General features: G+C 39.3%; 1 protein-coding gene and 1 long non-coding RNA gene across 2 annotated transcripts in view; both read right to left on the bottom strand.

Annotated features, from left to right (window-relative positions):
• Nhe1 (Na[+]/H[+] hydrogen exchanger 1) overlaps positions 1-22878 on the bottom strand; it is a 47470-nt gene extending 24592 nt beyond the window's left edge. Inside the window, exon 1 of the mRNA XM_046625437.2 lies at positions 21365-22878. Coding sequence (XP_046481393.1) covers positions 21365-22745 — 1381 coding nt within the window. The 5' untranslated portion in view covers positions 22746-22878. The remainder of the gene's footprint in view (positions 1-21364) is intronic.
• LOC138190923 (uncharacterized) lies at positions 9349-11001 on the bottom strand. Its single transcript, XR_011177041.1, has 3 exons — positions 10192-11001; positions 9728-9817; positions 9349-9455 (listed from the first exon to the last, which is right to left on the bottom strand). It is a non-coding gene; the product is annotated as an uncharacterized lncRNA (long non-coding RNA).

Genomic DNA, 22878 nt, shown 5'->3' with positions numbered 1-22878 from the left:
ATGACCTTCAAGGTGATTTCGAGGTCAAATTTTTTTTTTTTTATAATTTACTACGTCCACGTCGTTGTTCCTGGGTTATGCTAAAAGTGAATCAAATTTTAACCTTCAATGTCAAATTCGACCGATGACTTGAGTACATATCCGTATGTCGAATTTCTCGTTCTATCGATTGCGGTTGTCAAAAAGGGAGTTTTTATAACAAAAAAAGTTGACCTTGAAATCACCTTGAAGGTCATGATCGAGGTTACCACTAGATACGCCTTGTTAAAATTGATAACTTTGGTCTTGACGATAGAATTTAAAAGCTTCTATTCTTGTCCGAGGTATCCATACTGTGTTTAAGTTTAATGAACCCTGCAGTGACCTTCAAGGTCAATGGGGGCCAGTGACTTAAGTACATTTCTGTACGTAAAATTTTCCGCTCTATCGATTGCCGATGTCAAAAAAGGAGGTTCTTATTTGAAATACAAAAGTTGATCTTGAAATAACCTTGAAGGATATCGCCAAGGTCAAAATGAAGGCCACCATTGAATTCCTTGGAAAAAGTCACTTCAAAAACGACCTTAACATTTTGGGAAATCGTCTTACCTACGGAAATATTCAGCCGTCCCGTTACTTTATTAACACCCTGTATGTGAAGCACAACCAAGTCTATTTTGCAAACGCACTTTTCACATGCGAGTATTGTATTTGTATTTGTAGTATAGTCCTAACCTGAAAATTTCATAATAATACGTTGATTCCTATTGTTAATGCAGGTTTCTAATATTTTATGGTTTATTACAGTATATGATAATACAGTATGTACTTGTGTATTACCGTACTCCCATGGTTTATTCTTATACGTCTATGCAACAGACAGAGACAGGAGAGGTTCGAAACGCACACGACAAAAAGTAACTCGCGGTCGGACGCACGAACGACGCGGACGAGAGCAGCGACGTGGTACCGATGTATGTGAAGTTGGCCCAGCACTTTGAAAAATGTGAAGTTATGAAAGTTGTGCTGAACTTGTGCCAGTATGTGCCGTGAATCCCGATTTCCCGGCTTATACGGTTTCCCGGAAAATTCAAAAGAACGAAAATTGGACCAGCCCAGCACTTTTGCGATATCGAAATTTTGAGATTTGTGATGAGTTGTGTTGGGTTTGTGCCAAATTGTGCCGTATTTAAATTTGAAAAAAAAAAATTAAAAATTTCAGAATTATGAAAAAAAAACATTAAAAAATGAAAAAATCCACGACTTGTACTGAGTTGTGCTGCGCGAGTATATCAACGTCTCTTTCTAACAAATCGCGATTCGACCAACCCTTGCACTTGTACAATGATTTTCTGACCTGACCAAAGTTCAAATTTCGAAAATTTTCGCAATTCCAGAAATCTGCAACTTGTGTCAAGTTATGCTGGGCGAGTATATCAACTTCTCTGTCTGACAAATCGCGATTCGACCAACCCTTGCACTTGTAACAATGATTTTCCGTCCGAGCCGAGACTCGAATTTCGGAAACTTTTGAAATTTCGAAAATCCGCGACTTGTGCTCAGTTCTGCTCAGCCCGTACATGAACTTCTTCCTTTAACAAACCACGATTCGGCCGACCCTTATACTTGTAACAATAATTTTCCGCCCGAGCTGAAACTCGAATTTCGAAAATCCGTGACGTGTGCTGATCGTGAGTTGTGCTGGACGAGTACATGAACTTTTTACTCTAACAAATCGCGATCCGACCAACCGTTGCATTAGTAACAACGATTTTCCACCCTGACCAGGATTCAAATTTTTTAAATTTTCGAAATTTAAAAAATCCATCATTTGTGCTGGAAAAGTATATTAACTTCTCGTTCTAACAAATCGCGATTCGACCAACCCTCGCACTTGTAACAATGATTTTCCGGCCGAACTGAAACTGGAATTTCGAAAATTTTTTAAATTTCTAAAATCCCCGATTTGTTCTGAATTGTGCCTTTCAAAATTCCCGAGCCATAGGCTTATGCCCCCCCCCGCAAAAGCCTACGCGCACGCAAGCTGGCAGACAATCACGCATTGCGTTCTCACCAGTCACGGCAACCCACGCTAGTCTCTTGCGTCGTGCAATATACTTATGCTTACCGTACTAAGTAACCAATAATAAATACTACTCGTATATCACACACCATATCTGTGCTTCTTTACCACCACCGGTCCCAACAACTGGCGCTGCGGAAATAAATTCGATCAACCTATGTGCGGGAAATCAAACAGAAAAATTGTGTGCGTGAGACAACATGGCGAACACCGAAGAAATCAAGGCTCTCACAGCCGCCGTCACCTCGCTTCTTCAACTACAGCTTCAGAACCAGAACGACGGGGCTAGACCGAATCAACCTAGCACGTCACACTCTGATCTCTTCAATCAGCTCAGTGCTCGTGTCAAAAAATATTCATATGGCTCCGGGGACGAAATCAAACCGTTCTCAAAATGGCTGCTGCGTCATGAATACACCGTCGTCACGGAATCAGTGTCGCTACCTCCAGAAACGCGAACTCGTCTCGTGCTAGACAAGCTCGGCCAAATCGAGTTGGACAGGCTAGTGAATCACGTTGCCCCTGAAAACCCGACAGCCATGCCGCAGGACGGAGTCATCACCACGTTGAAAGACTTATTTCGCGACAAAGTTCCTATAACACGCTGGCGAATCGAGATCCTCAACTATCTATACGACAAAGCGACCCCTATAACGGAACATATCGATCGTATAAATCGACACGCCTCAGACTTTGATCGCGCGAAACTCACGGACGACAACCTACGGATTTCACTACTGCTACAATCCTTCTGCTACTCAAGCGAAAACGACGAGTTGAAACGAATAGCTCTCGCGTAGTGGAAAAAAACGCAGATACATCGCTTAAGTACATAGTTGCAGAGTTAGAAGCTGATATGAACGTGTCAACTAGCCTCAAAATGCTGGAAAATCCGGTCGCAAATTCGCCTACCACAGCGATAAACGCCGTTTACGCGAAGTCTAAGGGATAATTCGAGAAAGGTGGTCCGAAGCAAAAACCGGTGCAGCCACCATCGGATCAAAAGTGCAACGGTGGCGGAGGTGATCATCAACGGTCAAAGTGCCCTTTCAATGAAGCTGTGTGTCATCAGTGTTCGCGTAAAGGACGCATCGCCAAAGTGTGCCGTTCGAAACAGAAAGACGTAAAACCCAGTGTCAAAAGTGCGAGTCTCGTGACGCAATCACTTACCTCGGTCGGTAAGCGTCGTCAAAAATACGTAGCAGTGACTATCCTCGGTAAAGTCACGAATCTGCAATACGACTCGGGTTCAGACATTACGTTAATCAGTAAAGACGAATGGGAGCAATGCGGCTCTCCAGACCTCGTCGCGAGTGAAATCGTCGAACACGCGAGCGGGAGTGAGTTCAAAATGATCGGCAAATTCAAGTGTGCGGTACAAGCTCTCGATCGTAAAGCCGAACTGGAAATTCACGTCGCAAACCGTGCGGGAGTAATCTTATTCGGACTAAACGCGATCGACAGTCTCGACTCTCGACCTATGGTCCGTGCCACTGAGTGAATACGAAAACCCGGAAATCGTATTTCGTGTCCAAAGTTCGGAAACTCCTAAACCCAAGTTCGCGGTACAACCGACTGTACACCCGGTTGTACACTCGGCTAACGGACAATCATCGCACGCGGAGCCGACTCAACATAGCGAAGGCAACCGGTCTGTCGCGACGTGGAAGGTATCATCACCAAACTAAACGGAAATCGCTTTTTCAGCGTACTCGACTTGAGCGATGCTTTCTACCAACTGGAAATCGCTGAAGACCATCGAGAAATAACTACTATTACTACACCCAAGAGACTCTTCAGGTTCAGACGACTACCCTTTGGCATCAAGACAGCACCTGCTATGTTCCAACAAGCCATGGATAGTACGCTGGCAGGATTGCAAGGAGCTCACGCGTACATCGAAGATGTAATTGTCACTGGCTCCAACCTCCAGGAACACGATGTACACTTACGCCAAACTCTCCAACGTCTGGAAGACAGAGGCTGGAAGCTCAGACCTGAAAAGTGCTGTCTCGCAGTAGAGGAAATAAAGTTCCTCGGCTTGATCATAAGCGCTAAAGGTATAGCAGCTGACCCGGAAGCTACTCGCGCTATAGCTAACATGCCCAAGCCTACGAACGTCTCGGAAACGCAAAGCTACCTAGAAATGGTGAACCACTACGGAAAGTTCATCCCTCACCTACACCAGCTGAAACAACCCCTAGAAGTACTTACCCGAAAGGATCATCCATGGGACTGGAACCAACAGCACGACCTGGCTGTCGAACAAATCAGGAAGGTTATGCTCAGTTCACTCCTTTTGGAGCACTACGGTCCATCGAAAACTAGTCGCCGCAGCAGACGCCTATTCTACGGGACTAGGAGGCGCTTTACTGCAACGAGACGACTCAGGACGAGAACGCGCTGTGTACCACATGGCATAAAGCTTTACGGACACTCAACGAGGCTTTTCATAAATAGAAAAGGAGGCTCTAGCCCTGGTTACGGCAGTCGAGCGTTTTCACAAATTTCTGTGGGGACGAAAATTTATACTGCAAACCGACCACAAACCCCTTGTTGCGATGCTCCAACCTGACGATACGAAGGTCTCAAACTCACTATAGCCGCACGTCTCAAAAGATGGGCGATGAGACTCCTAGGATACAACTTTCGCATCGAACACATCCGAACGCAGGACTTCGGCCAAGCGGACGCGCTATCACGCTTGATAGAAAAATTCCGTTGCGACAACAGCGAAGAACTTCAAGTGGCTAGCATCCGGACTGTAGAAGAAGAGGTCCAGCAAGTCAGAAACCTGTCTATCGACACCTTCGGAAAAAATCTACGAGACAAACTCAGATCAGCAACATTAGAAGATGAAGACCTTGCATCTGTAATGAAAGCTATCGCAAACGGATGGACTTCAAACCCTACGACGGAAGTCATCGAACACTTCAGGAAACGTCAAGACAACCTCAGTACCGTCGACAACACATTGTTGATGGGAGACAGAGTAGTCATCCCAAAAACGATGCAACCTGAAATCCTAACGGCCCTACACAAAGGCCACCCAGGTATAAGAAGAATGAAGCAACTCGCCAGAGAATATGTTTATTGGCCTAAAATATCCGAAAACATCGAGCGACTTGTTCAACAATGCGATGCTTGTACTCTGACACGAAGAATGCCAACCAAGGTACCACTCAGCCCTTGGCCGGAAGCCACACGTTCATTGGAGCGGGTACACGTAGATATTGGTTACCCTCCAGACGGCCAGTATCTATACATCTTCGTGGACGCATACTCCAAGTAAGGTACCACTCAGCCCTTGGCCGGAAGCCACACGTCCATTGGAGCGGGTACACGTAGATATTGGTTACCATCCAGACGGCAAGTATCTATACATCTTCGTGGACGCATACTCCAAGTTCCTGGAGGTGGCGATAGCCTCGTCAATAACAGCACCACGCACAGTAGAACTGTACCACGAAGTCTTCTCAAGATATGGACCCCTAGAAATCCTCATCAGTGATCACGGAACTCAATTTACTTCCGGACTTTTCGCGAATCTCTCCGAAAACCACCAGATCACCCACCTAATGTCACCGGTAAGCCACCCTCAATCAAACGGACAAGCCGAACGTGTGGTTGATACTGTAAAAAGAGCCATCGCCAAAGTTGCGACCAACTGGAAGACTCTCTTCGACTTCCTCCACAGCTATCGTTACACGCCATGTGCGGCAGCTCCAGGTGGTAAGTCACCAGTGGAACTCTTGTTCGAACGACAAATGAACACCCCGTTCTCCAAGCTGTTTCCGAAACCGAAGGAAGAGGAAAGCGGGCCAAACAACCTCGAAGAAAAACAAACAAACGTGGAAAAACAGTTTAACCGACATCATGGCGCACGACCACGCCAACTCGCAATCGGCGACCGTGTCGTAGTCCTTACCCAGTTCAAAAAACGGAAACAAGGGAATGTCTCTAAAATCATTTCCAACGTCCGTTACGCCATCCTCTTGGACAGCGGCAAAGAGGTCGAGCGACACATTAACCACATCTGAAAAGATAGTTCCAACGCCTCGAACCCTGACCAAGACGTGGAGGATGATTGGACTCCCACCGAATCCAACGACATCCTGGTTCCAGCGATCAACAACCCGGACGCTGACGAACCGCCAGCTCAGCCTAGGGCCCCTAGCCCTAACCGAGATGCTGGAAACCCGGCAGGAGTAGAAGTCCTCCCCTGGAGATCGGTACGCGAACGAGCCCCACCCCGACGACTGGAATCGGACCCGAACGCCAAGTCGTACACCAGGAGGTGGCTCTCTAGAGAAGGGAGATGTTGGGTACTCCACGGTACCGCCAAATGGTGCCACCGCCCGAGCTACGGGCCTATGCCCCCCCCCCCCAATAGCCTACGCGCACGCACGCTGGCAGGCAGTCACGCATGGCGTCCTCACCGGTCACGGCAACCCACGCTAGTCTCTCGCGTCGTGCAATATACTTATGCTTACCGTACTAAGTAACCAATAATAAATACTACTCGTATATCACACACCATATCTGTGCTTCTTAACCACCACCGGTCCCAACAGAAATAGAAAAAGACAAGTTCAAATTAATCGGGATAAGGGTTGCATTGCTGTTTGACATGATAAGTATTAACAGTATTAAAACAAAACATGGAATAAAAAAATAAATAAAAAAAAGAGTTACAGAATGGAAGAAACAAAACTGAGAATTTTGTTTCTTGAATTGGAATTCAATTGAAATAAAACAAGGGAAAAAATGAGATGGACAAGGATTGAGGTTCCATTGCTGTTCTAAAGAAAAAAATTAAATTGAAAAAAAAATCGGAAAAAATTATTAATAAAAAAAAAAATAAAAAATGAAAAAAGAATGAAAGAAAAACCTTTTCGACAACTGACACTTTGACGCGGTAAAAAGGCTTGAGTGCTACTATATCATTTGATCGAGAGTTAGCCAGACGAAGTTCAGTCAATATAATTCGCTGCCGTGAATCTCGATCTTAGGGAAATCGGGATTTACGGCACATACTACCAAAAGTTCAGCACAATTCAGCACAACTTTCATAACTTTACATTGTACAAAGTGCTGGGCTAAGTTAACACACATGTGGTACCGACCTCCGTAAAGCTGCCCCCTCCCCCTCGATCAAAAAAATTTGCAAAAATTATATAATAAAGAGCTATTTATGAGCTCTGTACTGCCGCGAACCGGGATTTTTGAGCCCGTTTCTATTAGGAGAAAATCAATTTTGAATAGTGGGGGGAAGGGGGCAACTTACTGAAAAGCTAACCCCCTGAAGTGAAAAAATTTTTTTTAAATTATTTTCACCACGTGAGAATTTGAAGCTAATTATGAAGCCCTAATATACCTTGAAAACAATGTCGAAAGGACAACCCTTATGGATATATCCACGCCCAATCGCGATGAGATGGGTGAAAAAATATATTTAAATGATGAGTACTGGAGGGTTGTGTGTATTGTCGTAAAAAAGAATTCGCTGCGATAAGTTTTAAGGGTAGGCAGGGGTTAGTTTGGGAGGAGTAGCTCAAAAATCCAATTATGCATATCCTGTTAGCTCTTAATTCACTGAGAATTTTGCCGTAAAAAAAAGTGATTCTGTTTTTGTTATTTACTAAGGATTGAAAATCAAAAATTGTCACCGCTGATATTTAAAAGCTCTTATATCATGCAATCAGCACCTAAAGAGCACCCAATTTCTGAATCAACCAATTTTTTTCTACCGCCATTATTTGACGATTTTTCGAAGTGGAAATACATTTTTTAAGATAATAAATTCGAGCACTTCATTTTTGAATAGAGCACCTATTTAGCACCTAAAGAGCACCTAATTCTTGCGTAAAGTAATTTTTTCCACAGCCAATATTCCGCGTTTTTAGACTATGCAGTGCCAGCATGACATTGCGTCAGCAGTGCAGAGTGAAAATTCTTTTTTATCGGTAATAGTATCGAGCACCTAATTTTTGAACAGGGCAACTAATTAGTACCTGAAGAGCACCTGATTATGGTATCGGTAATGATCGATTTTCCAACATGGTTCTGCTAACATTACAGACGCCCTGCTTTTTCGCAGGTAAAATCCTAGCTAGCCGAGAAGCAGAAGACTGACGAGGCTTGTGCCTCAACATGTGCTGTCAAAAAGCAGTCCAAACTTTCATAGAAAAATCACAGAACGTATGACGCCCTTTTACAAAGTAAGTTAACCAAAATTCTGATTATAAGAAACTGTCACAGTTCCAAAGGTCACGTATATAGAATTTCATTTTCGAGATGACTCAACAGTCATGCACTTTCTACAAATTTAAATTCAAAAAAATGTAAAAAATTTCATATATGTACCTACGTCTAGTCCACAGTCTACCTGTTCTAGTACTAAGATAAATTTCGTTCGTAAGGTGACTGGAAAATTGTAATCAAATGGGCACCGTTACAGTAGCCGTTTAAATATTATGGGAATTAGAATAAACAATACGAGTAACGATTTGGTAAGGTGATCATACTTGTCGATACTATATTTTGTGGTTATTGCCATGTTAAACGTATTTCACCAGTTAACTACAATTTTTCAATTATATAAGGCCTAAACCTTAATTTAATTGTTGCGCAAAGATCAAATAATTGAAAAGATCAAAAAAAAATATATAATAACACATAAGCCGGGCACAGGAAAACAAATTCGAACTCACTGGTGATGAGAGAAATTAACGACAACAGAGTCAGGGCGGCTAGGTGGACTAGTGGAGTAAGGCTCCGGTCAAGCATCTCTAGACGCCAGGTTCGATTCCTGGCTCCGTCGTTAGTTTTTCGAAATCACCAATTTTTCGAATTTACATTCTTTCAACAATATTCTTCTCGTAGAAAAATGATTTGCACATCCACATATCACTCATTAGATGGCATTGCTTGTCTTACGTGGCTTCTCATCGGAAGCAAGGATTCAAAAGGGTAAACACAACATCTACACATTATAGTCCTCCTTATACACAGTGCTTGAAGAGAAGAAACTTCATATTCATCAAATAATTGCATTTGTCATGAGAAAATAAAGTACGGATAACCATCACAAGGAAGTACTCGATCTTTTGGGTGCGGCTATAAGTCTTGTTTGCATTTTGTACGCAGAACTATTTTTTTTGGTTACGCTAAAAGATTAAAATATTTAAAGACAGTAACTACGATTAGTCATTTGTTGAGGTGTAGACTACAATATGCACCATGGTTGACAATAATCAAACGTATCGACTAATTAATTATCTTCACCTGTAACTGTATTGCAGGCCGTAAAACTCGGCGATGAATATTCGTTTTCGAATACTTGCGGTTTTGACAGCATCGTACCCATCGTACCCATCATATTGGCATGTGACTAGTCGGAAGTGGAGAAAAGCATGATTAGTGCAAAGGATGACGTTCCTTTATTTGGCCTGATTTTATTGATCATGCAAAAAGGCTCAAGATCACATGCATACCGCCAAAAGACTTTGATTTTGAATGATAATTATCGACATGAAATAAAACAGATATTCGAGCGCAGTTATCACGTCGATTGTCGCGTTTATGTATACGGCATCGTCACAAAACTCTTCGACAAATGCCCAAGTATTGAAGAGATTTCTACATGTGACTGTGGGTGCTCACCGCGATAAAAAAAAGTTGCGCGTTATCCCTCTTCAATGCAACGTATTGAATCAATCGGATTTTGAAGATTTCCTAACCTTCCAAGTTCCGCTGAAAGGAAAACGAAAATATAGGAAAAACTGCTCTGGCTTCGTGAAAACATTTTTAAAAACTGGTGAATTTCGCATGATTACAAAGGTTTAAAAATTGAAGGGTGGATACATCGGAGTTTTTAGTTATAATTCTACCCTGTACATAAAAATTTGTTAATTTCCTCACATCACCCGTATGTATTTTATTATGTGATTCCTTATATATTTTATGGAGTTTACAAGACAAATCGTGTAAAAAATTACAGGCTGAATTCATTCATAACATTTGATGTTTGCTCAAATGGACATTTTTAGTAAGGCAAGATTTTCTTTAGTACACGCGCAATTTTGAGCGAATCAATTTCACGCGCTGTGCCATTGAGAGTAAGTTACCTAATCCCAATTTTAGGTGCCGTCAGTTATGCCTTCGATGCTTCTCAACTCAAACTTTCCTGATAAATGTTGCGAGAAATAGCATGTGTTTGACTGATGTGATTACAGCACTCGTCTTCTGTTTGTGCCACTAATTCCGGACTCGTCTTTGTGTGGACGCAATACTTGCTTTCAACTCACGCTGTAAATTTCACATTCGTCAGAAATCGCCTACTTTCCACACTTGTTACCCGATGGTATATTACTCTCGTTTTCGGCTTGAGCCGCAAACTTCACACGCGCAAAAATCGACTAATGTTCGCACTTGTAACAGTTGCAACCCAATATACTATTATCCAACAAAATGAAGAAATATTAATAAATTCACAGGACCCTTCGTATTCATCAAACTTGACGATAGTAGCCAGCTTCTATTGCGCAAAATTCCACTGCGGTTTCATAAACCATTGGGATCTGGTATCACCCGCTATTTGCTAGTTGAGCTTTCTCATTTTCGAGCACAGGCACCACGAACTCGTTTGTCAGGTGACGACGATAAAAATCTCCAGTAGGGCATTACGCAACAATGAGCTTACGACCACCACGCTCTTGTATAGAATACGATGATACGTGCCAAAAAGAAACATCGCCTCGTCCGCCCAAGCATACGCTCATCTGATTATAGACGCCAAAACATATATAATAAAATTTAACTAGCTTGACGATAAATTGAAATTCCGATTTCCTCTAACCCTACCAATATGTAATCTATTTCGAAGAGACTAAAGTGCTTTCCATATTTAAAATATAAAACTCTTACGCCTTACGTGGCGTAAGTCAGATATTGCATTTCGATTACTGTAAAGATCAACCTTCGTTTCTATATTTTATAATGTTTTTGTACATGTATACGTCCACTTCGTGGCTCGGTTCATCACGCATGTTTTACGTCTCTCTATTTTATAATATTTATGTACTCGTCCATTTTGTGGCTCTGTTCATTACTATTATTCTACATTTTAGATTCCATAATATTTATATATCCATATACTTCGTGCTGTATTTACAATTCTGGATTTTCACCGGCTCCTCATATGCCATTCAATAAACATCCAATCTGCTTTAATTTTTCTCACTAACACGCTCCCAGCGGCATTGAAGTAATCACTGAATTTTACACACTAAGGCTTTCTTGACGCATGCGCATTTTTCAATAACTTAATATTACGCATGGCCTTTACGCACCTAAAATGATTCATGGGTTCAACCTGAAGTTAGCGCGATTAGTTTGGGATTCAGTAAGACGGGTCTATGGCTCTGGTTCTCTCAAGTGCCCTTGATCTATTTTTTGTAAATTATTATATTACATTCGTTTGCTTCTGAAATCAAACTTTCCTTCGCAGGTGTTAGCAAAGTGGTGTCACACGTGTGGATGGGCGATGTTAAACTCATGTGTTTACCACACTCATCTTTGCTTAGGGCTGACAGCATACCTATAAACATGGAAGAAGAATCGATGCCGAAAAAGTGTTCGAGCTGGAGAGAGAGAGAGGGACGTAGTAAAATTAGATAGTTAGACACCGTAAGAAACTAGTCTTATTACTTCCCTCTCTATGCCGTTTTCACTTACACGAAAGGGGATGTATTCCGCCAGGGAACTATGGCAGTCCAGTAATAGTATATTTTGAATTTTCTAACTAGTGGTTGGTACTATTTACTGGTCATTTACTGCCAAAGTGTTCCACCATGCTGGGCAGTAACAGTGACGGATTTGATCTTCAATTTCGGGTGAAGATTAAAATAAAATATATCATTTATATCGTCACTATCACTACTACTAGATGAGGTGAAAAAATGATCTACGATTGTGAATACTTCTGCGTTATCCATAATAATTTCCTGAGTATAAAAATTAAGTGGAATTCCTCAATATTTTGACGTGCAGCAATAATTATTAATTAGGTTAAGTTTGTTAAGTAAGAATTAGGTTACTTGATTTATTTTTGTAAATTATTTAAACGGAACACTGAAACATTCTCACAAAAAATTGTCTATAAAGATAATGATTATATTTGAATTGTGAAAGATCACAATAAATTATATTTATTTCGGATTTGTTCGAGAGGCTATTCTAACGACAATAACACTTGTTTACTGTCCAGCACGGTGGAACACTTTGGCAGTAAATAGTACCAACCACTAGTTAGAAAATTCAAAATATACTATTACTGGACTGCCACAGTTCCCTGGCGGAATACACCCAGGATATCCCAGGGTTCCTCCATGTCCCTATGCTCTAAGGTCTTGGCGCATGCTGTGTTTACACTAGACTCGTGCGATTACAGATCTCGTATTCGTATAAATGAGGCACTCGACTTTGCCGCTCACACTCACCAGAAATCATCCGCTATTCGCACTTTTAACACAATATACTATTCAGTGCAATCTCTCAATAGGGCCGTTTCGCCGCTTCCATATGTCTCTAAACCTGCACTGACCTCATCATTTTTTCGAAATGAGACCACCACTCTAATTTGGTGCTATTATTGTACTCCAACCACCATTTTAGTGCTCCAACCCCTTCCGAGACATCCGTGGTTAACCTAACCTTATGTAAAGCAGGACCGATCACAATATTTTTTCCCGAATGCGATTAAATATCGGAACGAGGATGCGATGGAAATTTGATGGTTTTTTGGTGTTTCGAGAATACATAAGTGCGAATTTGAACCAACTATCGCTCTAGAGAAAAAAGCACGCTCAAGCCTCAAATACAAAATAAGCACACTTCGTACCACTACAAATATTGGACAAAAAACATTCTTTGTTGATACAAGTTTAATACAATATGTTCAAGCAACATAATTCGACCAACCCTCAATATAAAAATCCACTCCTTAGATACGAAGATGAATATGGGCAAATGACATTTAATATAATATTAGTCAGCAACAAAGTAGAACGCCAGAAAAAAAGATCAATGAAAATATTCGAATCGGACTGTCACAAACCTTGAAAATTGATATCATTTAAGGTTGGTTTTCTTGCAATAAGAGAGCCCCAATTTTCGGAGGGATGAAAGTTGAATAAACTAGTACGAATTCACCATTTCCGTGCTCTCAGGATACTTGCATATTTATCCGCACTCCCTCAGGGCGAAAACCCGACGGAGATGTTTTGGGTCACGACTGAAGGACCCCTAATGTTCGAGCAATTAAACTCAAATAATTTGGAACTGTTTTGGTAATTTTGGTCCTCTCAAAATATCGAGTCGTTGATTTTGATTTTCAACTCTGAGCAGCTAAATCTCGAGAGGGATCGTTTGGCTTACGAGTAAAGTGCCTCTGATTTTCGTGCAATCAAATTGAAATAATTTAGTGCTCTTAAAATATCAAGCCGTCGATTTTTATTTTCAACCCTTCGCAACTGAAACTCGCGAGGTATGGTTCGGCTCATGAGTGAAGTACCTCTAATTCTTCACTAATCGAATTCAAATAGTTTGGTATTGTATCGACAAAATTAATTTTCTCAAAATATCAAATCATTAGTTTTTAGTTTCACCCCCTAGCAGCTGAAACTGGGCAGGGATGGTTCAGCTGCGGAATGAAGGACCCCTTATTTTCGAGCAATTGAATTGTAATAATTTGGTGAAGCCTCGAAAAACAAATTACATATCTGATAGTTCCATGAAATCTGCGGGAATGACGTTTCACTACCTATAGATTCGACCCTGTGTTTTGATTAGAACATAAATGAATGAGAAAGAGGCCAGGTTTTATTTGATGTACTCGAAATTTACACAAACCAGTAAATGTGACTTACTGTGATAATAGTATTAATTCGATTAATTGGCTGAAGCATTTTCACAAATGAAATTCGACGACCGGATATTTTCAGAGCATACCAAACTATGTGAATTCGGTTGCTCGAAAATTGAGGGTAATTTACTCGTGAGCCAAATAATCCCTCTCGATTTTCAGTTGCGAGGGTTTGAAAATAAAAATAATCGACTCGATATTTTACTCAGAGCATACCAAACTATTTTAGTTCGATTGCTAAAAAATTAGGGGTACTTTTTTCGTGAGCCGAATCATCCTTATCGAATTTCCGCTGCGAGAGGTTAAAAATAAAAATCGATGATACGATATTTTAAGAGCACCAAATTTTCCGAGACAGCACCAAATTATTTCAATTTAATTGCTCGAAAATTAGGGGTACTTCACTTGGAGCCAAAATTACCCCGTCGGCTTTGCAAGTATTCAAGTATCCTGAAAGCACGCAAATCCGTCAATTCGTACCAATTTGTTTAGTATTTCGGGCGGTCTCCGCCAATTTAGCCACTGTTTTTTTATCCACTCGGATCTGTTCCATATCTGTTCCATCTGGTTGTATAATAGTACTACTTAAAGGTACTCTCTGTGATTTTTTTTAGATTTTTCAACTTATTCGTTTCAGGAATGGTTTTTTTTTCAACCCGTATATCATGGAAGATAAAAGTTGGACAAAAAAAGTTTGATACAAAAAAGTTTTGTTGTTACATAAACTATAATTAAATGCAACATATGCTATATTTTTTATGGCACCGGAAGGGCTATAATCAGCACAAAAAGAAATGGAAATTATTTTCTTTCTCTGAATATGACACCTTTAATTTTGCTGTAAATTTTACAGCGTATTTGGCAGTGTACTGGGGACGTATAACAAAAATTGGCATTGTGGAACTCGACATTCTTGCCGAGTAGAAAAAAGATTTCACCGAGAAAGGTGAATTAGGTACATCTGAGTTCCTCTTTTCCACGAACTATTTAATGCTATTATCGACCTATGTGAAGTTGGGCAACCCACTAAACGAAAAGGCATTTTTTTAAATATTTTAATCGATTGTACTAGGCGAGGGGCTGCTCACTCGCTTATTCCGTGGTTCATCGATTTCCGAAAGGAATCGATTTATTGTGATTTCGCGATTTTCGAAACGCCTGAATCAATGAGATTTCCAGCGATTCCTAGCGATTGCCTATCTGATTTTTTGGAAAATGGTTCAATGATTTCCTAAGTGTGCAGCCCCTCGGTACTAAGTGTGTACCTGATTGTACCACGTTAAATTTCGTTTGTACCTTAAGGGGGAAAAAATATAAGAGGAAGAAAAATTGGTCCGCAACTCATGTTGAGCTAAATATTTTGCGTTAATGCTATTGTAAAAAGCATCGTTTGTACCCGTTTGTACCAACGATTATATCGTTTATACCTCATTGTACCACCGAGAAATCGTTTGTACCTCCGAAAAATCGTGTGTACCCATTTGTACCAACGATTATATCTATCTATTTATTTATTAAGGAAATAAATTGGGGAAAAAAAAATTGAAATAAATTAGGGAAATTGAGGAAAAAAAATCTAAAAAAATCGATTTTTTTTTTTTTCAAAATAACATCGGTACCAACGAGTACAAAAGATGCTTTTTACAATAGCATCAACGCAAAATATTTAACTCAACATGAGTTGCGGACCAATTTTTCTTCCCCTTATATTTTTTTCCCCCTAAGGGGTTATATACAGTTAGAATTTTCAAAAAATCGATTTTTTTTTATTTTATTTTCTTAATATACATATATTTAAGAATACACACAGAAAATTTCATATCATTCCGGTGAATATTTTCGAAGTTACACGCAAATTTGAAAAGGCGTTTCAGAGTGCTTGAAAGTACAAGGCCGGAGCGGAAGCGCTTACCTGGAACGCTGTCCCTTTTATGCACCTGCCTATTGTAAATGTTCCCTTCTAAGGTATTTAGATGCATAAAGCAACAGTGTGTTCTTGTTTTTTTAATACCTGAAAAGTAAATTTTTATTTTTCTCTCCCTAAACTGGAAAATATTTAAGAGTGGTAGTCAGTATAAGCAGCTAAGCCAAGCAGTAAACTTGTGAGTTCGTTCATATATTTTTCTGTAATTTTTTCGTGAAAATGAAGTCTTCTAGAGAAATGAGAAAATCTCTTAATATACGTAAGTCGAGAACAAAAAAGCGCAAAAATGTTTTTAATCCAAAAACAACTGAAACGGATGAAAGTAGTTTCAGTACCTCGGCGAAAAAATTTAAAGAACAAGAGGAAATCTCAGTTCCGCGTGATCCGTCTGTTGAGTATCGCATTTTAAATTTTACAACAGTGTTTGCAGCAATTTCTGAATATGTGAAATGTAAGATCTGTGACGGAAATGTTAAGTTTCAAACTGCTTCTGAACGATGACTTGGTTTTAAAATTTTTTTGCTGTGTGATAAGTGTGCAGTAACATAAATTCTAGTCCTTTTGTCGCGCACTCTTATGAAATAAATCGTCGACTTTTATTTGTCATGAGAGTCCTCGGATTAAGGTTAAAAGGTGCAGCAAAATTTTGTGGATTAATGGACATGCGAGCTTTTATATCACAGCCCACTTACGATTTAATAACGAATAATATTCACTCCAGTGTAAAAACAGCCACCGAAAAACTTTTTCAACAGGTTTGTACTGAAGAAAAAAATTTGACTTCCGAACATCAAGGTGATGAACATTCGACAGAATTAACTGTATCTGGCGATGGCACATGGAAAAAGCGAGGGTTTACTTCCTTGTACAGTGTGACATCATTGATCGGATACTATTCTGGTAAAATCATTGATATTTTTGTAAAAAGTGCCTACTACAAACTGTGTGAAACTTAGAGGAAGAAGCTCGATACCGAAGAATATAATGAATGGTATGCAGAACATAAAAATACTTGCACCGCAAATCATTCTGGTTCTTCTGGTAAAATGGAAGTAGACTCAGTCGTCGAAATGTTCCAACGTTCATTGGAAAAACTTGGAGTCATGTACAAAAATGACATCGGATACGGTGACTCCAAAACGTACTCGGGAATTTTAAATGCTGCACCTTACGGTGATCAAGAAGTTGTGAAAAAAGAATGTATTGGACACGTACAAAAACGAATGGGCACGCGACTCCGAGATTGTGTCAAAAAAAATGTTGAAACAGTTGAAAACAAGAAACGAAAAAAAATACAAAAAAAAACTCTCGGTGGAAAAGGCAAACTTACTGGAAAGATGATCGATAAGTTGACAGTTTATTATGGCTTAGCAATAAGGAGAAATTGTGATTCCGTTGAAAAAATGTATAATGCTATCTGGGCCACATATTGTCATTATTGTTCAACTGACGAAAAACCTCAACACGATAAGTGCCCGGACAGACCAGACTCATGGTGCAGCTGGCAGAGGGCTGCAGCTGCCAATCAATTATCCAATTTCGAACATGATTGTGAGCCATTACCAGAAGATGTTGCTGAGGCTATACTTCCGATTTATACAGATCTCAGCAGTCAGAATTTATTGGAAAGATGTGTAGGTGGTTTTAACCAAAACAACAACGCGAGCTACAATCACCCGATTTGGAAAATCTCTCCCAAAATTGTTCCGGCCGTTTCGAAAACTGTGGAAATCGCTGCATAAATAGCTGCCGGCATATTTAATGAAGGAATGGCATCACTATTGTATTATATGAAGGCAATAGGAATTAAACTTGGGCCCAATGCGTATTCATATGCCGAAAAAGAAGATGAGCAGCGCATGAACATTTCCGATCTCAGTAGCGCGTGAGAGCACCCGAGATGGAAAAATGGCCCGCAGACAATATCAGCTCGAGTTATTAGAAGCTGCCGAAGCGGCGGAGGGTGTATTACATGGTCCTGGAATAGACGACTCCATGTAAGTTGAAAAAAAAAATTTTATCCTATGTAAAGTGCTTTTCAAACTTTAAACGCGTTTTTCTCAAAATGGTGTTTACAAAGTCGGTGACCAACATTACTCGAAAACGGCTAAACCGATTAGTCTCAAATGTTAGCACGAGCTTCTTAAATATATTTTTTAGTAATTAATCGAAGATTTTTTTCTCAACGATGAATATTTTTTTTTATAAACAATTTAAGGCCGAAATTTTGGTCAAAAATCGATTTTTTTTTTTTTTTTTTTTTGAGAAACCGCCATTTTGACAAAAAAATTTATTTTGCTTATTCCTTCGATTAATTACTAGATTTAACATTACTTCAACGAAATCTGTTTGGTTTTTTAATTTCAGAGGATCCAGTTCAAAGATATAGTGGTTACCGCAAAACGTCTTTTTTGAGAGGAGTTCCCGGAATTCAGCTGTAGCTCCTTTCCAAATAAATATTTTTACTAATACTAAGTCTTAAAATACAGTTAAAAGATACCATAATATGTGTACAAATTTTTAGATCAATAAATTTATAAGTTTTCTCAGAAAAAATTCTGGAAAATTCGCTTTTTTTCGGCCTTCCAACTGTATATAACCCCTTAAAAGTACAAACGAAAATTAAGGATCTAATTTAAATCATCTACAGATTTACGTTCCCGCTATTTTGAAGAGCATCTTATTTATGAATTCTTAGAATCGTTGAAGATGCCAGTCTGCTAACAATCATTTATAGAATATAATTATTGTCTTTTATAGTATACAAAATATGTACACTGCAACAGGTTTTTACATTTATACAATCTTATATTATACGCTTTTATTTACATACTTACCAATTTGACTGCCAAATTTTATTATTTGTATTTTTCTTTTATTTTTATTTTATTATGTTTTACTTATTCTTGTCACACCAAATTTGTAACCTTTTCATCAGGTACACACCGAGTACAATCGATTAAAATATAAAAAAAAGTGTGTGTGTCAGCTCCGATGCACGACTGGAGTTTACTCCTTACGAACGATAATTATGATATATGTCGAATAGAAAAAGAGGGTAAATTAACGCATTTTCCAAAATGATAAGAGAAACAAACATATATCTGTAATTGTTCGGATTATTTTAACTTTAATCACTTGATGATTTGTTTAATAGTACATAAAAATACACGTATCAATGCTAGAAGTACAAAAAAACTTTAAAATCAAAACACTAAAAGTTGATGGTTAGATTGCTGTTTGGGTACGTTGTATCGATACAATGAATGCTACTATATGTATTTATTATACAGCATGCATACCCTGTACTCGACAGCAGCATACAAGTTGCGGCAGAACTTCGTAATACGCAGGCACACAACACACACGTACAAACATACGCACACATTCAACTCTCAGACCAGAGGTAGTTAACTATACAGTGAGACTACGAAGCATCGCACAAAGAGGAGGCCCCGAGGATAGGATACGGTTTCTTTTGCAGGTTCAATACTACAGATATATATGTTTGTCTCTTTCTACTTAACGCCTCAAGTTTCCGTGTTACACTTGATTTTACTCCTCATAAAATTTCCGTACCGGGCCTTATAACTCAAATCGTTTCTCAAGGAATAAACTCCAAAAATGCCTTTCCGTTTAGTGGGTTGCCAACTTCACATAGGTCTATTATCGCATTAACTCATTCACATCACATTCTTGCCGATTATCGCTTTAATTCATTCACATCACATTCTTATCGAATATCGCATTAAATAGTTCATGGAAAATAGGAACTCAGATGTACCTTAACTAACCTGTTGTAGTTCCTGTTTTTTTCACTAGAGCGATGGTTGGTTGAAATTCGCACATATGTATTCTTGACGCAGTAAAAAAGCATCAAATTTCTATCGCATCCCCGTTCTGATAATTTAATCGGATTCGGGAAAAAATATTGTGGTCGGTCCAGCTTTACGTAAGGCTAGGTTAACCACGGATGTCTTGGAAAGGGTTGGAGCGCCAAAATGGGGGTTGAAGTACAAAAATAGCATCAAATTTTGATTTTTGTGTCATTGTGATTCCTGTATTCCGTCAATGTAAAAGTTTTTTGTGGTCGGTCCAGCTTTTCGTAAACCTAGGTTGACCACACGTATCTCGAAAGGGGTTAGAGCACCAAAATCGGGGTTAGGACACAAAATTAGCATTAAATGAGAGTTTTGATATCATTTCGAAAAAATTATGTGATTGGTCCGGGTTTAGAGACATCTGTTTCATACTCGGTTGTTGTCCCCCATTCCCTGGCCCAAGCTATTCCTTAAAACACAAGTCTCAATAGGGCCGCGCAAAAAAAATTAAATTTACAAGCTCAAGGATGACTGGCGGTGGGCCTCCGATTCGTGGAAAATCAATTTCCCTCTTGTCCCGTAGCGGCCCTATTCAGAGAGGGCACTATACCTTAAAAAAACAGTGGAATATAAAGATAGTCACAGGTAGCCAGAAACCACAAATTTTTCAATAAGTGTGCACCTAGAAATTACCTTCCGCATACTCTGCAATAAAAAAACCGTTGAAATTCGTGTAAACTTTGTTCAGGTGATTAAAGAATGAACGATAACAATAGCATGACTCGGTCGGTAAGGATATACAACTGCTACACAATTTTAAATCGATTTAAGGATTCAAAGATATTGTAGTTCTTTGTTCTTGATTTATTTAATTCCTTCCCAATTTTTTCGGTAATAAAAAGATTATTACGTACAACATCAAGAATACCTTTCACGATACTATTTAATTAGGTGCATTAAGCTTCGAACAATAACCCCAATTTTCTTGCTTGTCCAGAAAACCTTGAAATTTCGAGTTCAATTCTAATAAAATGGTCTTCTAAATTAACCGCCATTTTGTCAGCAATGAAAACTTTTTTCAGAAAGCTCAGATTTTTTTACATGGTGAAACATGTAATTTTTCTTCTGTAAATTTTATCTCATGAGAGTGCATCGATTTGTGACGTGCTTCAGAAGGATCAATTCAGCAACAAAGTATATCGAAATTTCTTTTCCGTGATTCCTTTTGTAGACAGATTTTCATTGCAAGGACTTTTTTTTGAAGGCTTTTACTTCATATAAGTCGTAATATATACCACACATAATAATCAAATGCAGAGAAGGGGGTGGAGACACACCGATTCCAATCCAGCTGCAGCCATTTAATGAAATCCCACGACTTAGCTACTAAATTTTTAAAAACCCCACTACTTTTAACATTGAGATGGCAAATACCTAAATCTCGAAAAATTTTCATCTTCAACAAGTATCGGTGAAATTTATATTCTAAAGTTTAGATTGTGTGTCTTCTGCTTCAATATTCTCATATCACCAGAGTCAATGTAAAGTAGTTGGAACCGATTTTTGCAATGACTTTATTAATGACAGTAGTTTGCAAAGAATTAAGATTTAGTTTTTCGTTTAACTCTCACCTGATAAATGTATTCCTTCTGCAAGTACGTATGGTGCGTAGGTGAAGACCAGCATTAACCCAAATTCAAGGGATGGATTTCTTCTCAAATCAACATGCTTTAGGAGGAGGGCACTAATGAGGGCAAAAACGACGCCAATACCAGCGGAGGCGAAAAACATTAAGCAGAACCTGTTTATTCCCAATATAATTGCTTCGCTAGTGGTAGCTGCGTTATTAGACTCAAGTACAGAAGTTGTTAAAACAATTGAAATAGCGTCATTGAGAATCGACTCGCCAAAAACCAACATGTTGAGAACTGGATCCACATCAAGTGCATGAAAAATGGCAACTGTTGCAACTGGGTCGACAGCAGATATCAGAGAACCAAATGCAAAGCTCTCAACAAAGCTCAGCTTGTAAGCAACTTCAGCAAGGCCAAGAAGATAAATACCGGCACCAATAACGAATGCCGATATGGCAGTACCAACAATGGCAAATACCAAAATGCTACCAATATTTTGGAAGAAGTTTCCCTTGTGCAAATTGTAGCCAGACTCAAATATAATAGGAGGTAAAAGCACAAGGAAAAATGCAGTAGGAGAGAATGCTTCCTCTTTACGCCAATTAGCTATATTTTGATTTGACATTAGATTGATTATCATTCCAATTGCACCACCAAGAAAAACTATAACCACAGATTCTGGCAAGTACTGGAAATTAGTCTGGAGCATTAAATGGATAAGTAAAATTCCAAGAGCTAAGACGCAGAGTACAAAAAATATGGACATTGAACTATTGTGCTCTTCTTCCGCAGAGCCTTTATCTGGTAAAACTGGTTCAACTGATGCGGCAGTTGTTGTACTGGTATTAGTCATATTTGCTGTTTCTGAACTTTGAGCAACCGTCGTGAGGTCCGAGGTTATGTTTATCGAATTTTTATCTGTTCTCGAATTATGTAGCACGGTCGATATAATTGAATTATCTGTGGTGAGAATTCCTGAACGATTATCCAAGGTCTTAGCAATGTCAGAGGCAACGCTCATCTGTACTGTCTTTGTACCAGTTGTTGACAGCTCGGTTGATATGCTGACACGATTGCTGGCTGAGCCAAGTTCGATATCCTGATTACGTGAATCATTTATCTGAGTGTTTGAAGCATGGAGTTTGGGAACATTCAGATTTGGCAGAATACTTTTATCTTCGAGCTTGGGAATGACCGTTGAAGAAAATATATCATCAGTAGTATTCTGCACATTCACATCTTTGAGGTTAAGGTTGTCATCTTCAGGTGATACAAAGTGTGACTTGTGAAATAACAGTAATATTATGAACAGAGTACAACCCATACGGGAAACTCTAATAAATCTAGGATTTCTGTACATTATTTTCCCGTCACACATCACACGAAACCGTGGAAAGTAAAGATTTCCTCTATTAAACTTGAATTTGACATATGCACGACCACCGGTTATATAATATCGCTTTTCACTGGTTGCACTAGAACTACTAGAAATGCTGTGACGACGCAACAGA

Source organism: Neodiprion pinetum, chromosome 1 (genome assembly GCF_021155775.2).
Source record: "Neodiprion pinetum isolate iyNeoPine1 chromosome 1, iyNeoPine1.2, whole genome shotgun sequence".
NCBI lineage: Eukaryota > Metazoa > Arthropoda > Insecta > Hymenoptera > Diprionidae > Neodiprion > Neodiprion pinetum.
This window is presented reverse-complemented; position numbering and strand designations above follow the sequence as displayed.